The 16784-nt window shown below is 41.0% G+C and overlaps 1 protein-coding gene across 4 annotated transcripts in view; it reads right to left on the reverse strand.

Moving 5' to 3' along the window:
• The window catches only part of ZC3H6 (zinc finger CCCH-type containing 6), a 275434-nt gene that overhangs the window by 209176 nt on the left and 49474 nt on the right, over positions 1-16784 (reverse strand). For all 4 annotated transcript variants that reach the window (XM_069234680.1, XM_069234679.1, XM_069234678.1 and 1 more), the window contains one exon: positions 7753-7942. In XM_069234680.1, the coding sequence (XP_069090781.1) occupies positions 7753-7942 (190 nt within the window). The remainder of the gene's footprint in view (positions 1-7752; positions 7943-16784) is intronic.

Below are 16784 nucleotides of genomic sequence, written 5' to 3' on the forward strand. Positions count from 1 at the left end.
TGCAATAAATTCCCTACATGTTTTGGCTGATGTAAGCACTATATTTCCTCTATGTCACACACTGGATTTAATCTAAGAAAGAGGTAAAATAGCGCATGGAAATTCTCACTTGAAATGTTTGCCTTGCTTTGCCTAACCCTTCATGTATCTAGTGTGTTAAGTTAAAAAGAACTACTGTAAATCAGCTTTGCCTTATATTTCTCAGAATGTGTGCGTCCAAGTCCCCTACTTTTTTTCTTGCAGTATTTTTTTAAGAATAATTGTAAGAACTGGCATTTTAGAGGGCCACTATGAAATAATTTTACAAAGGGGGTGCAACAGTAAACATTTGAAGCACATTGGTTTAGACACTGCTGGAGGGACACCATGTGAAGACTAACATAAGGTACTAGAAAAATGCAGGATGCAATGGAACCCCGGAGTGAAGAGATCTATCTGGCAAGCCATTACTTGTGATGCCTTCTGAAGATTCTCACACTTCAGCTGGGCAGAGAACAGTATATACTTCTGCTGCCAACATATCTGGCTGTATCCTACGTAGTGAATAGAACAAACTGGTTTTAAAATGAACTTTGGGTGGTAGACTCACAGCCCTATCTTATTTACAATGTCTGCAGTTGTTTAGACTGGGAGCCTCGTTATCCTTCATCTTCAATCCCACGGAAAATGGGGTTCCTGTGGACACTTTCTATGGGACGGGCCCTGGGTTAAGGGGTATGCAGGCCCATAGTTGGCTCAAGGAAGGTACTTTATGCATGCCCAGTTCCCTATAAGTATTAAAATGTTAAGGATGTGTCAACTCCCGGGGATCAGGCCCTCCTTAAGGGAAAAAAAAGGACTTGCGGCAAAGTGCCATGTACTTCATTCTCTGCCTTGTAGCCTCTGGGAGGAGGAGAGGGTATCTCAGGCCCCAAAGGGTTGATTGTAACAATCTGGGGCATGTTTCACTCCTGGTGGCTAGGCCTAGCATCAAGAGCCTTTTCTTTAGGCCTCCTGGTCTCTAAATGGGCTCTTTTCATGGGGGGAGTTGGATTTCAGTGCTCCCTGTGCCAGACCTCTCTACTGTTTGGGAGGTGTCTTCCACAGCCCCTCCACAACCTGGAAGCAGAACATCCTTGGTGACACACTCCTCAGGCCCCGTGGCCTCCTGGCCATCTTGCAGGACACTTGTGTGTCAGCAGCGAAGTCAAGGGCCAGTCCACCGACAGTCCAGGAAACCCACATGGGGTCAGTCAGCAGGTCCATTCTCTCAATCATTCCTCAGGGGCTTAAGAAAGCCACTGGCCCTGGAGACACTATTCCCAGTCCAAGGGGTCAGCTGGTGTCAGATTGCTAAAGCCCATACTTGCAGGGCATCAGGCGGTTTCTATATCCAGCTGGGCTTTTTTCATTGCTGTTACTCCCAGGTTCTGTGTCTTCTCACCTGTCTCTCCCTTGTGCAGTGGTTTCTAAGTGGGGGTAGAAAGTTGTAGAAGCCAGGGACTCCTTGGCCAATTTATAGTGCCACCTCATCACTACCCACCGACTTGAAGTTGTCTGCTGAAAGCTCTTCCCTCAGAGCCTCAGCTCTGTTCCTGACAACTGTCTGACCCCTTCCCAGCAAAATATTGAAGGTGGGCCCCTCCTAAGATGTCTCCAGAGTTATGCCCCTTGTCCCAATGTGACAAGCTAATTATGAGATGGAGATTATCTCCCCACCCCTACCTTTTCCAAGAACGTGGTCATGCACTGTTAATGGCTCTATCATGTGGGGAGGCCTTCGATCCTTCTATTGGAGAGCAGAGTATTTAACTTGTCTCAGTACGGAGACAATGGCCTGAAACCTGATGATGGGCTTAATCAACAAAATATGCTAATTCTTAAAGTGTAATAAGGATGTACATTTGTTAGGGATTGTAAATTCACACTTGGGGTGCATGTTTATCTTTAGATTGATACCTCACTGGACCCTTTAGGCTTAAGTTGACCGAAACTGAACTTTAGTGCAAATGTCCCCTAGAATATGTAATTCAGTTTAAGCCCCACAGACCTTCAGTAAGCTTTACAGACCTGCCCTAAAAAAAGACCCACTTAGAGTATATGGTTGACCCCAGGACCGCACCACCTCTTGAACAGTCCTTTCTGAGACAGGCTACCTGTGTGCAGATACTGAATTGTGCAAGAGACTCTTCTCACACTGGCAGCCCAGACGTGTGTTCACGTATTAACAGCATAGAGCCTCATCCCCTAAGTGGGCAGCAGAGGCCTCATCTTAAATGGCAGATCCTGCTGGTTAGCACTATAAGTCCAATTACCCTGAAATGACCACGAGTGAGACTCAGGTAGTGAGACTCACAGTAAAAGTCAAAGAAAATGGGTAGCCAAAACCAATAACCATACTATATGATATTCTGCACTCATTTTTCCTTTTTGATGCTTTATTGATTTTAAAGATATTTTATGATGATCCCCTCACTGGAGTGGCATATGAAAGAGGGGGAAGAGAGGAGTCATTGTTGGCCTCCTGCAGGATTTCCTGTGGTTGGTGCAGTTTGCTGATCACCTCTGCCTCTTAAATTCTAAAATATTAATGATTGGACTCCATTTGGTGCAGACTTTTAAATACAAGGAGAGTGAATATATAGCCATTATTAGAACACAGATTGGGCGAGAGTTTAAACTCTAGAAAGTTTACTGCAGCGAAGTTTAGATTAATTTAAGAAAGGATAGTTTCTCTTTAAGATCCTCCTAACAAAATAAGAGCAGGATAAGGAGCTTCCTTTAGACCACATCCAATGAGGACAATGAGACTATAGCGGGTTGGCATATCTCTCATATAGAATGCACTTATTCAAACTTGTAAAGAAAAGTTGTCAATGACGTTAATGTTACAAGTGCACTTGAATAACAATGAAGATCATTTGTTACAAAATTGTGTTGTCATGGGGAAGGTGGTTTTAGCCTAATACCATCAAAATAGGTCAAGGATTTATACAATCTTACCATAACACAGACCTAATGTATTTGTGATTGATATTCATCAACTCTTGCACTTAATCTATTAGTAGAATACTAAAAGCAACAAATTCAGTTTAAACTGTGTTTTGCTTTATGTTGTATTTTGACTTCTCGCTCATAGTTTTCAAAATATAGACATAATCTTTCTGTGATTTTTCAAATCATATGTGGTTTATCTTACTCTATGTAATAAATACAATTTATATTCTTGTAATTTTGTTGTAATGTATGCCCACACCACACCATATTATTCATTATTGATAACAAGAAGGAAGCTATGGTGTCTCTTAAGACTCTTTCCCTTTGGTCTTCAGGGTTTACCCCCTTGATGGAGCGGCCTTGGTTGAAGCTGATGTGAAAATGAAATCCATGGCAGGTTCCAAAGGACCAAGAACCAGATGAAGCAAAGATCTTACTTTGGGACAGTGACAAAAGGTCTCAAAAACGGCATGTTGTTGATGAGAATGTGGGCACCTGAATATTTAGTTCTCTGCCTACCTCATCAAGACTTAATTGAATGTATTTATGTTATCAATAGGTGAGATCCTAGAACAAGAAGAGTCAGACAATGATGTAGAGTGTCTTTTTAAAGTCAAAGACTATGACCTGGAGGTGACTATCCCTGGGGTATGGTGCTAGTGATAGGAGGCTGAAATATGTCTATAAAATGAACGGCTGGCATGATGTCTGTGACACTCTGATGGAGAGTGCACTTTCCTTCTTGGCCCTCTAGCTGGATAAAATGGTGACAGTTATTGTGGGGGCACCACTGAAGGAAGTGCAGTTGCTGACCCTGCAAGGATACACTTGTGAAAATGGCTCAGGAATAGTTGGCACAGGAGCAAAATCTTAATAGACTGACAGTTGTATTCATTTGGGAGCTGATTTATGAGGCAAAGAAGTGGATGAAATATTCACCAACATTACCCTCTTGTGAAGGAGAGTATGCACAGGGATACTCGAATCAGGGATTACAGAAATTCACATCCTCTTGAGCTTTCTGGTCTACCTCACAGAAGTGCAGCCTACTTGATGTAGTGGGTGGTGTTCAGTGTTTCGACAGTGCCACTTCCACATCAGTGCCTAGAGTGCACATCGATCCTGACCTCGATGGAGAAATGAGAACAAATGAGGACAGTTCCTGTCCTCGATGCATACAGGGAACGAGGACGCTTTCCAGGCCTGGAATTATCTCTTGATGTTCCTCTAAAAGAAAAAAGAGCGAGCGAGCTATGGGAGAGGGAGACTCCTCTCTATACCCCTTAGATTTTCATGCATCGGGCCTCTTCAAGACCATAGAGATTAACCTTACTTTCCCTGGAGTACCTCCTCAACATTTTCTGACAGTGGGAACATTTCAATGGGAATTCGGAAGACAAACTACAAAGACGTCATGAGGATCAGTCTGTGTCTTCCTGCTTTCATAGGAAGGGCATTTTACAAATAAATATGGCATTTTCTATCCAAAAAAACATTATTGTTGGTAAGAAAACAGAAAAAAGATAGTACTTATGTTTTAAGTTGTTGAATGAAACACTTTAAACAAAGGTTAGAACAATTTTGAACACAAAAAAGCAAAAAATGGCTGAGTGCAGAGTTTCACAATCCAATTGACAAGAGCAAGAAAAAAACTGAAGCAACTGTCACTGACAGAGCATGATGGAAAACTGGTGATATGTACTCCCTCAAAGGAGCAGTGACAATTTTCCAACCTTTTTAGGCTGCAATTAATCCAGTTAAATTACCCTCCTTTCCCTCACTTTTCTTTTGAAAAGAGTTGGTGAAATATGTTTTTCTAATCGCTATTCTTTTAGTGACGTCCTAAAATTTAGATTGGCTACTTCTCTAAAGATAATTGGTCAATAAGGCCTTCAAAGGACTGTCAAAACTCTTATTATTAAAAGAAAAAAAGTCTTCTCTAGAGAAAAGTGTTTATTTTTATTGTAAAAGCGTACTCCAAGAACCAGTGTGTTGGTGGTACTCTTTAGTGCTTATAATTATAATGGAAATCCAAACAGGTGAATTATTTTTCTTCCCTCATTACCTGAGAGTAAAGATATGAGGGGATAGGGTCTAGAGTGGGATTAATATGGCAGCAGAAAGATGCAACAAAATCAACTCTGATGAGAGAACACTATGGAACCCATGCTACAGTAAAAACAAACTTGTAGGCAATCCGTAATCTGCTAAACCTGACAACCTGAGAGAACAAGGACCTGACAAACATTTCTGGTCCCCTATCCAGCAAACTAGATCCTGTCATACATTTGGTGTTGCCATCAGATCGGTCAGCTTTAAAAGATGTTACACCCACAGAGTATGCCCCTTAGGTACCAACAAAATACTGGATGCCATAAGGCCTAGTAATGTGAGCTAATACACCACATGGATCTACCTATCTGGCACAAACACAATGTTCTTTATGATCTGCATCAGCTTTGCTGTGTTAAACACTTTCATGAAAGAATTGTTGTATCAGCACCCTGGGAGCAGGGAAGACTTGCCTCACTCTGCAACATGTCAAATGTTCCATATACTTCTACCAATAACAAATGGGCTACGTAGAGTAAAAAATGAAAAGAGAAATTGGGGGGCAGTCTTTGCACTGCCACATCAGGCCTCGAAAAATCATAAATTTTCTTTACTAGACCTGCAGGTCAAGTCGGCTTGAATAATCTACTCGACCTAAGTGTAATGTACTTGACCCGGAAACGGGTCTCAAATCGTGTGATACAAGGTAACTATTGTATCTTACAGTCGCCTTTTTCTTCATTCTCACACGAGTGCAACTTCAAATATGTGAGTACAGCATTTCTGCTGTAAAAAAAAAAAAAAAAAAAAAAAACATCCTCTTTTGTTTGATTAAATACACTAAACGTTTGCTCCACATATAATAAATCTAACCCACATATATGGTACACATGATCCATGCATGACTTGCCTCTTAAGTTTACTAATAGCTTTGCCATCAGTGCAGGAGTGCTTCTCTGTTTGTTTAAACACTCACTTTTAATAAATAGATTACTAAAGCCTGATGTGGTAGCGCACTGTCATTTACAGACAGTAAATGTCAAAGAAATGCCCAAAACCTTTCCCACTAACTTGCAGCTTTACTGATAAAACTATACAGTGTGTTAACAATAATCTGTGAAAATTGGGTTTCAGAAAACATTTATCATTTGCACATCACCAAGTAAAGTGTTTTGACTTTTTTTCATCCTATTAAAATATTTTTTCAATCACACATTATACAAATAATAGTCTTTCATAGCTACTGAAATATATTTTGAAATGTTTGTAAAGTTGACTTTGCTATATAAATGTTGTGTGTTAGGAAAAACCTGATACCAACAGCCTTTCATTTCACATAGGTCAGACAGTTCACATTACAAAATCCTGGAACTCTGCATTCGCAAGGAAAAGTTTTTGCAATGCAAGAAGACAAACTGACTTTTGACGTCTGTCTCTGAACACAGAGGAAATGTGACAAGAATAAGATTTAAAGGCATGTCAATTGCTAATTCAGGTTCTGAATGAACACCTGTTCTTTCTCCACTAGCTAGAATTCTAGCGAGTAGGATCTAAAAATAGCTCGACCTCATAAAATAAAACTCGTCATTGTGAGTGGTTGAGTAGATTTTCAAGCCCTGCACATAGAGAACACCTCTGTGAGAACCCACCTCAACCCACACCACAATCGCCCTCCTTTGGCAGTGTTTGGCATGAAGTCTACAGCAGTCTTAAATTGTACTTATTACGATTTTCATGGACTAAAAAGAGATTACCTTTAAGGAGCACATACACCACCTTGCCCATGCAGGCTACATCCTAAAGTATTTGACAAAAATGTTAATGAAAAGCACTGAAAATAAACAAATACAATGTGCTCCTGCATTCTACCTTCTGTGGCATTTGGAGAAAACACAAGCGTCAAGTATGAGGTGAAGTCCATATTGAACCAATATATTACTTCAAGTCACTCTTATGCACCTCCACAGCTGGAGCCTCCCCAGAACAAAGGACTTAGAAGGGCAGGAGGGTTCTCGTGGGGATAAAAGAGAAAGGGTAATTCCCCTCACAAACTACAGGAGCAGGTAGGAGAGTCAAATAAAATAAAAAATAAACAAACATACCAAGATTACACTTACGAGACACTGTCTAAAGGAATGTTTTGCGCACAGTTGCTGGCCCAATAGGCAAAATCAGCTGAACTTTATACACAAAATAAAAACCTTTTCTATTCCTTTGTCTGCCATTTTGTTCTATAGTCTAGTTGTGGTACACACAACGTTAGTTAAACAAGTACTAGCAAACAAACAGGTCTGGTGTCGGCTTACAGCTTTTTGGAATTGCCAATACATGTTTTGTTTTCTCACTGTGTTTGTAAAACTTTAATGTTGGAGGGGCTGTTGGGTCCTCAAATATACAAAAACAATTCCTTAAAAGCAATTTATGTCTCAAAAAGCACATACTTCTATTGTAGCCTCTAGGATAAAGGGCACACCTTTGTGTGTGTATGTGCTCTTTGTGAAAGAGCAGGATTCTGTCACTGGCAGTGAGGGCAACCAATGGCTGAAGTGGGCTGCTAAACTGCATCATGCATTATGATGAAATGGAAGAAAGAAAATGTGAAATCCCACAAAAACAGACCGATGGATGAAGAGGGCTGGCTGAAAGGCCCTAGAACTAAATTCTATATATCATTTTAGTACATAAAAAGGTGTTGGCTAGTTACCACATTTTTAAATCACTTACCTTGTGCTTTTCACGTCGTTTACGTTTAGTCTTTTTCTTATCCTTCTCTTTTTTGTGTTTTTTGCGGGATTTTCTGTGTGTTTTATCACTTTTCTGTATTTCAGGATCTTTAACTTCCTTAGTTTCTGGTTGTTCGTGTTCTTCCAAACCCGCATCCTCGATTTCTCCATCCTCAAGCTCGCCATCCTCTCTAGAGAAAGAAAAAATAATACAGGTTTCAGTCTTAAAAAATGGCAAACAAATCAGTAATGCTCACTGGCCATTTCAAATTGAGAGAGAAAGAGTTAATATCATAGTAATTTCATGACTTAAAGTCCAAAGGTTCATCAGTGCTACTAATTTGTGAAATGTTTTCCCAGGTAGCAGGATTATAACATGTGCAACTATTTCTTACTAAGTTGAGGACATGGTAACACTGTCCTGCAAGGCCTTCTTCAAACTCCTGCTCACTCTGATAAGCACTAACCTTATTTGCAATTACAATGATTTGAAAACAGTCACTTAATCTGTAATGTCTGAATTCAATCTTTACCTGTAAATTAATTTGTAACTTAGGTGCTGATGTATCTCACTGCGTCCAATCCTGTAATTCTGCCTCTGCGGGAGAAACACCAGGACAGAATGACACTGGTGTATTCTCATGAATATACACATGAGGGGGTGAGATGTTAGTCTTTTTATTTGACAGATTTCTCTCATGAAGAGGCTGTTATGACGTCACAATATATTGATGCAGGCAAGTTAAGGATTAACTTACACAAAAATATGATGCTATTTTAAATGGCGAAAAGAATTCAATGAAGGAATAGGTGTATTAAATTGGTTAAAGAACCTGTAAGAGTGACTCACCTTAATAACCGGGTGCTATGTACCACAAAGTCTAGAGACCCAACAAAACCAAAGTTATTCAAGTTCCACATCGCTCATTACTCTTTCTCAACATTCCAGGGAGCGACCTTTCATCTAGTCTGTGTAACAACAGACCCAACAAGAATTTTACAAAAGAAACCTCAGATCTCCTCAAGGTCAAATGAAAAAGTAACACTCCATTAATACAAAGTCTATCCCATGAATGCCCTCCACAAAGCACAACAACCTGGCACACTCCATTAAATTAATTATCAGATAACAACACGTGCCTCAGCCCCTACAATACAACTCTGGAAAACAATGTTTAACTCAAAACACGATCCTCCAAACATAAACTTCAGCAGCATGACACATACAAGAACTCTACAAAAACAATGCAACATGATTGCAAGAAAAGAGGTGAAGAAAGGCTAATGTTCCGGTCATCCTCACACAACACAGAACAGTGGTATACCCAAGAACCTGCCAAACATAGGTATACCACACGAAGGCAGGAAAAGTGGCAGAAGCAAATCCCTTACCACCACAACTAAACACACCTTCTATAAGACTATTATCAACAAGGCAACCAACTGAAGCAAAGCACTCTTCAAGCCTTTCAAGAAATTCATCAATCCATTCCCAGACCAGCCAATCCATGCATCAGTTGGCAAATGCATCACCAGGAAAATCAACATAATCTGATCCTGCTTCAACACAATACAGGCACACAACTTTATCCAAGCCCCTTTTCTCCTCCCCAAGTGGACTGCTGTCAACCTTTTCTCACACACAACTCTCCAGCATCTGAACATTCTCAATGCCACCTCCAGTTAACTGCTTCAAGGAAATGCCCTCACTTCTTTCCTCAAAACTACCAATGCCTCCTCTCAGTAAGAGAACTTTCCCAAATGCCCGCTGAACAGGACAGATCCTACTGATCACAAAACCAACTCTGCAAGACTACCTCACAAACATTTCCCATCATTCATCACGACACTGGACCGGCCTACCTCAACGAACGAGTAAACTTCCGCATACCAACTCGACAGCTACTCTCCGCCGACCTCGCTACAGTCCCCCGCATCCAACGCACCACCTCTGGCGGCAGATCCTTCTCCCACCTCACCGCCAAGACCTGGAACTCCCTCCCCACCAACCTACGCAAGACCCAGGACCTCCTACCCTTCAGAAAGCACCTTAAAACATGGCTTTTTGAGCAGTAACCAGCAACCCTGCTCCCCACAGCGCCTTAAGACCCTAACGGGTGAGTAGTGTGCTTAAGAAATTATTTGATTGATTGATTGATATGCTGCAGAATGGACATAGGTACTCTTCGGGTAGTTGACAATGCCCTCTTCATCAGTGACAGTAAAGCCCTTGCCTAATAATCTTGTTCAATCTCTTTGCAGGTTTTGAAATCATGTACAAGCTAAGGATCTCTCACACAGTACTGCAATGATTTACGAGATATCTCACTAACCACTATCAACTTGTATATTATCATAAATACCACAGGACTCTTTAGACAGTCCACAATGTACTGTCCACCAAAAGAAGCCCATGAAAAACTTTAAAAGTTAACTCCTTTTATTGATATTAGGGAACATCGGTTCTGCAAGCTATAAAAATCTAGAAACATCCACAGCGATTGAGATATTGAGACACCTACAGCCATAGCCAACACATGTTTTGTCACCTGTGTGACTTTTTCAAGGCCAAAGCGCTACAGGGGGCAATCTGAAAAGTGTAATAAAAAGGCAATGCAGCAAATGTAGTGCTAAAGTAGGCAAATAATGCCATGAACTGTGAGAAAACACACTATCCTAATCATTCCAAGGGTCAGCATGACCTGTAGCCGACAGCGAAAATGACAACCAAAGCAGTTGATGTCAGTAAAGCGTCAACATGTATTGTGAAAACCGAGTGTCTGAAATAAAATAAACCGTACGCAGTATTTTAAATGAATTTGTCCATGATAACCAAGTCGTTCTCCATAAACCATCCACCTGAATAGGATAAAAACCAAGGTTAGAAAGGGACAATAATGTCTAATAACAATTAGTATCACTACGTGCCCTCACACCAGGATCCAAAATAGCACAAGATTCTTACTGGTGGGTGACCGTTATAATTTGCATGCCTGTAAACAGAAAAAACATGCACCATAACGCGTAGAGTAAGAAAAAGTACATGTCTCCAGATTACCATGCCCCAACTGAACTAAGAGTATCATTATCTGGGACAGCTCATAGTGTACACATAGAGCAATCAGTCTATGAGGTGGTATATAGGTTCATGGGTGCCAAAACCAACCTTAAAACAGGTAGCCACAAGGTAACTATCTACCACAGTGGTTCCCAACCGATGGTCCGTGGAACCCAGGGGGTCCGCGACTGCTTAGAAGATTAAATAATATTAACAGGTTAGGTCCCCAGCTTTCAGTAATGACTCAGTGGGGAGGGGTCCCCAGATTACAATAATGATTCAATGGGGGTCCCCGGATTCCAGTAAAGATAAAGGGGGGGTCCACTGAAGTCAAAAGGTTGGTAACCACTGATCTAGCACCAAGTTCCTATTGCGAGTGTGGGATTTGGTTGTCAGGCAGATTTGACCCGACACCGAGCTTCATACCGTTTTTTTTTTTGTTTTTTTTTTAGTGTTGTGAATTGGACTTAATGTCGCTGAACTATGACTTAGATGGTTTCACGTACAGCAGCTGTCAGCTAATTATTCTTGACGGTGTTTCTTATTTGCTTGCGTTATTCATATACCAAACAGGACATTCATTTGTTGATGTTCCCATCATCAGGCTGTTCCCATCATTCATTTGTTGATGTTCCCATCATCAGGCTGTTTTTCCTTTGATGGTTATCTTTGACTGTAGCTTTCACCTTGTATATGGGGTTTGACTGTTTATCATTCCACAACATTAATGCGAGTCTGTTGAATCATACGTGGGTTGGATTTAGTGGGTAGTTCTGTGTGTGTGTATATATATATATATGCATATATATATATACACACAGAACTGAATCGAATCATACGTGGGTTGGATTTAGTGGGTAGTTCTGTGTGTGTGTATATATATATATATGTGTATATATATATATATATACACACAGATCTACCCACTAAATCCAACCCACGTATGATTCAACAGACTCGCATTAATGTTGTGGAATGATAAACAGTCAAACCCCATATACACGGTGAAAGCTACAGTCAAAGATAACCATCAAAGGAAAACAAACTTACCGAACACCCCAAGTAGTACTGATACGCCTCTACCGATTTAAAAAACATCAGATATAGAGAACAGGCTAGCTTGTCCCAAAAGCCACAGCACATGGTCAGCGGCCATGTTAGTAGAGAACGGGCAGGAATGTCCTAAAAGCCACAGCGCAGGGTCAGTGGCCATGTTAGTAGTAGAGAAAATGTTCAAGAAACTATTGAAATGTGAACAAAACTGACTCAATCATGTATTTGTCAGGTGGCCCCAAACTAACCAAAAGGCCAGAGAAGTACAAGTCCTCCGTCCCATGTCTAAAGAGGCACCATCCGCTTCTCCCTATTCAAGTGAGCGTGAGAGACGATTAGCATGCATCCAAACACTACAGTATATAGCCAGCAGCTATGTTGGAAATGATGCCAGTTTTAAAAGTCCATACACGCTATAAGTTAGGAATATGTCCAAGAAGAAGAGAAGGTTACGTTCCTCCCAGTGTGTTACAACAGATGTATCTCCCATCAAGCATAAGTACCAGCAAACAGAGAGAGCAAGGACCATCACCGCAATTGTAGAGGACAGAGAGAAGATCAAGATGAACATGTGTAAACAGACTTGATTGAACAAATGCTGTGTAATGTCCAATGACATACATAACACATATCCACAAAGAACACAACAACCTGCCACACTCCATTCAATCCATTATCAGATAACAACACATGCCTCAACCCCCACAACACAACTCTGGAAAACTAAGTGGAACTCAATGTTTAACTCAAAACATGATCCTCCAAACAAACTTCAGCAGCATGACACACTCACAAGAACTCTCCAAAAACAATGCAACACAATGGCAAGAAAAGAAGTAAAGAAAGGCTCTCACGGTCAACCTCACCCAACACAAAACTGTGGTGTACCCAAGTACCTGCCAAACACAGGTATACCACATGAAGGCATGAAAAGAGACAGAAGCAGATCCCTTACCACCATAAGTAAATACACCTTCTACAAGATTATTATCAACAAGGCAACCAACTGAACCAAAGCACTCTTCAAGCCTTTCAAGAAATTGATCAATCCATTCCCAGACTAGCCAATCCATGCATCATTCGGCAAATGCATCACCAGCAATAGCAAAACAAATCTGATCCTGCTTCAACACAATACAGACACCAAACTTTATGTAAGCACCCTTTCTCCTCCTCAAGTGGACTGCTATCAACCTTTTCTCACACACAGCTCTGCAGCATCTGTACTTTCTCAATGCCACCTCCATTTAACTGTTTCAAGGAAATGCCCTCACTTCCTTCCTCAAAACTACCAAAGCCTCCCCTCAGTAAGAGAACTTCCCAAATGCCCACTGAACAGGACAGATCCTACTGATGACAAAACAAACTCTGTAAGACCACCTCACAAACTTCCCCGATCACTCATCACTAGGCTGCAGCATGGAGACAGGTACTCTTTAAGTATTCAACAATGCTCTCTTCATCAGTGGCAGTAAAGTCCTTGCCTAATAACCTTGTTCAATCGCTCTGCAGGTTCTGACACCATTTACAAGATAGGGATCTCTCACACAGTGCTGCAATGGTTTATGTGATAATTCACCAACCATTATCAACTTGTGCTGGTGAGAACCTCAAGATCTCAGAAATTACATGTCTTCTACAAGCACTCTACTACAACATGAGCACATTGGTTCCATACACAAAAAGGCAAAATCAAGAGTTCACTAAGAAGACTACGACACATTAGTTTTACCTCAAAATCTCCTGAACTAAAGCCATGTGAAAACTCAAATCCTGCACCGACCTCATCCACAATTGAATGTCAATGCCAGACACTGAACACAACAAAAACTGAATTACACTTGATGCCAGCACTGCCAACCAAACACAGATTCGAGCACAACTCTCAAACATGACGCAAGATCACCTCAGCTCCAGCTGTCAGACAACAAAAAAAATAATCTTGGATTATTATGACCAGAGACCTAAGAATTACGAAATAATTTGTCAAGAAACCCAAGATAGCACAGATTCATCGCTCCTTCATGAAGGAAATTAAATCCTTCCCCCTACAATCCAACTTCAGAACAATAGTGCAAGCTTTGGTCTTCTCTCATCTGGATGGAGACAACACAGCTCAACAGTCTCCCAAACATCCCTCTAGCACCAACGGAGGGTATTCTACAGAGTACCATTGCCAATTAAGGGACTGAAGATGCTCGACCACATGACCAGAAAACTGAAGAGATACACAGATTCATCTCCAGGACCATTTCATCTTCAAAACAAGGTGCATCACCTAGAGTACTATTAGAACCATCACAACAACTGAACAGGCAAAGGCACTAAGCAGAGGTACACAAAGCCACATCAGGATCCAGAACACTGCAAGAGGTGAGACAAAACAATGCAAAAGGAAAAAGAAAATCAACAGAACACAGCACAGGACCGAGAATGATATCCTCTACTGACCAAGGGACTCGTCAGATCCTCCTACAGTTCAGCATGAAACATTAAACCCATGTCTTCAGGGACAATTACCACCCAAAACACTACCAATACCTGCACCTGCATATACTAAACAACTGTACAATTATCTGTGTTGATGCCTTAGTTTAGTGCTTCATTGCCCATTTTCTGCCCCCCACAGTGTCCCAGCTAAAGTAGGTTTGAGCTATAGAAGACAAGCACTACAAACATACATACAGATAAGCAATCCTATTTTCCATAACATGAAGCCTGTGCTTCCTCTATCATAGAACGTCATTGTTTTCCTAACATATGGGCAAACGTTACCACGATAGGATTATGAGCAGCTGGCAATAGCATATGCTAGAGCTAAGATTTAATGTAACAAGTCATAAATAACACAGCACCGTCTTTAACCGAGTTTAAAGTTTAGTTACAACAGAACACAAGCAGAGCAGCCATGTAGCTGCTCTTTAGAGCTAATTAACAGAGCCATGCCACTGTAAAATTGCAATGTACCCACACCGCTGGGAAAACGTTCATGGGAATCTACTGAGAGCAACAGTACTAGAATACCTTACTAGTGCTAGATAAATCACTCTCCACCTCCTTTTTTTTTTGTTTTTAGGATTAATTGTGTTTATTAAATGTTAAGAAAAAGACTATATATCATCACCACTTACAACTGGAGGCTGGCTGGTAGTAGGCCGCAGAACAAGAAAAGAAAGACAAACCGATTCCATCATTGTGTTTTTGTGATGAATAGAGGAATTGGTAAAAAAATAAAAAAATAAAATCCCCAATGTAGTACTATTGGGCACTCCCCGTAGCTTCCATTTTCTTAGTCTCTATGATGGAGTGTACTGCCTTTTGTCACCTTTGATTGTGGTTAGTGCATTAACATTTTCCCGTAAATTTATGTTGTAGACAGAGCAATACATATTCAGCTCTATCGAGATCTAAGCATTTGAGTTGGACATATGAGGCACCCAATTGGTGCCAAACTTGGGGAGTCCTGGTGAGCTTATGAATGGTTTCTAGCTCCTTTGTTTCTCTAATTCCACGTATTTCTCCATCTTAATTTGGTTTTCTGTAACTGATATAGCTAACAGTTTCCCTCTGACCGCTGCTTTTGGTGCCTCCTAGAGCATGTCACAGACACTACTACTGGATCATTATTCTACATACAGCGAGTAATAATCACATTAACTGCTATGATATTGGCTTCTTGCTGTATAATGCTATCTTATACCCTCCATGAACCAGGTCCCCGTCTCTCACCGATTGCTTGGAAAACAAAAGACATTGGGGCACAATCTGATCGGAACATGCATTCTATTTCCACATAGTGTCTTTGCTTTCAGTGCTGGTGTGCCTAAGAAGTGGTCTATGCATGCATAAGTTTTATGGGCTGCTAACAATGTGACCCCTATAAAGGAAAAACCTCCTTTTAGGTGATTATGATGGCCAGACCTACCTAAGATCATTATTCATCACAAGGTTTAGATCTCCTCCCTCCAGGACTGCTGAATCTGGAGTCTGCTCTATATTGATGAGTACCCAGATGAAAACTAATTCTTGGTTCTTATTAAAAGCATAAACAATTGCTATGGTGAAGCACTGCCCACCCATTTATTACTACAGGTTAACATTCTGCACCTAATTTCCTCAATCCTGCCCACCAGCTCATCCTGGAAGTTCGGAGAGAAGAAAATAGCAACATCTTCTCTTTTCATTGACCCGGAGGATAAACATTGTTGAGGTAACCATCATGACTTCGATCTGTGCCAGTCATGGGAGAGGTGAGTCGTCTCTGGAAGTAAGCAGATCTCCCCCCTGCCTTTCCCCAATAAGGACAACAGCGCTAGTCTTTCAGCCAGATTGTTCAAGCCTCTGACATTAAGACTGATTATTTTGATACTGTGAGGTTCAGTGAGTGGGCAGTTTCTATGTCACATACTGTCTTACTGAAGGAGTCAGGAGAAGTGAGGACATCAACTGCACTGTGTTGACATACTGAAATTGTATAAAGCTGAACTCAAGGAGGCAGTAAAGCATATCAAAGTCAGCTCTCCTGAGAGAACCATAACAATCCCTAAAACTGAACTAAAACAGTATAACAACCACAATGTCTACATAGTATGGATATTACAAGTTAGTGTCCTTCAGGTGCAGCCTAGGCTGGGAAGTAACCAATAAGCATTATTAAAAGAGAAAAGTAATCAACAGTCTTCCCATCCCCGCCACAATCGGAACAACACTTACTGGGATAGGAGGCCAAGGGCTGCAAGGAACCCTACAATCACAATCTTACTGTCATGCCCAGGCGCTATTAAGTATCCTTTCGACTCTTTTCTTTAGATAGTCGATCAGCACTCCCCGTCGCTTTTGTGCAATTGTGCCAGGATCCAGCTGTAGCCCTCTCAAGGACCCAGGCATGCACTGCCAGAAATAGTTCCATTGTGTGGAGGATC

The sequence above is a fragment of the Pleurodeles waltl genome, chromosome 5 (assembly GCF_031143425.1).
Source record: "Pleurodeles waltl isolate 20211129_DDA chromosome 5, aPleWal1.hap1.20221129, whole genome shotgun sequence".
In the NCBI taxonomy this organism is placed as follows: domain Eukaryota; kingdom Metazoa; phylum Chordata; class Amphibia; order Caudata; family Salamandridae; genus Pleurodeles; species Pleurodeles waltl.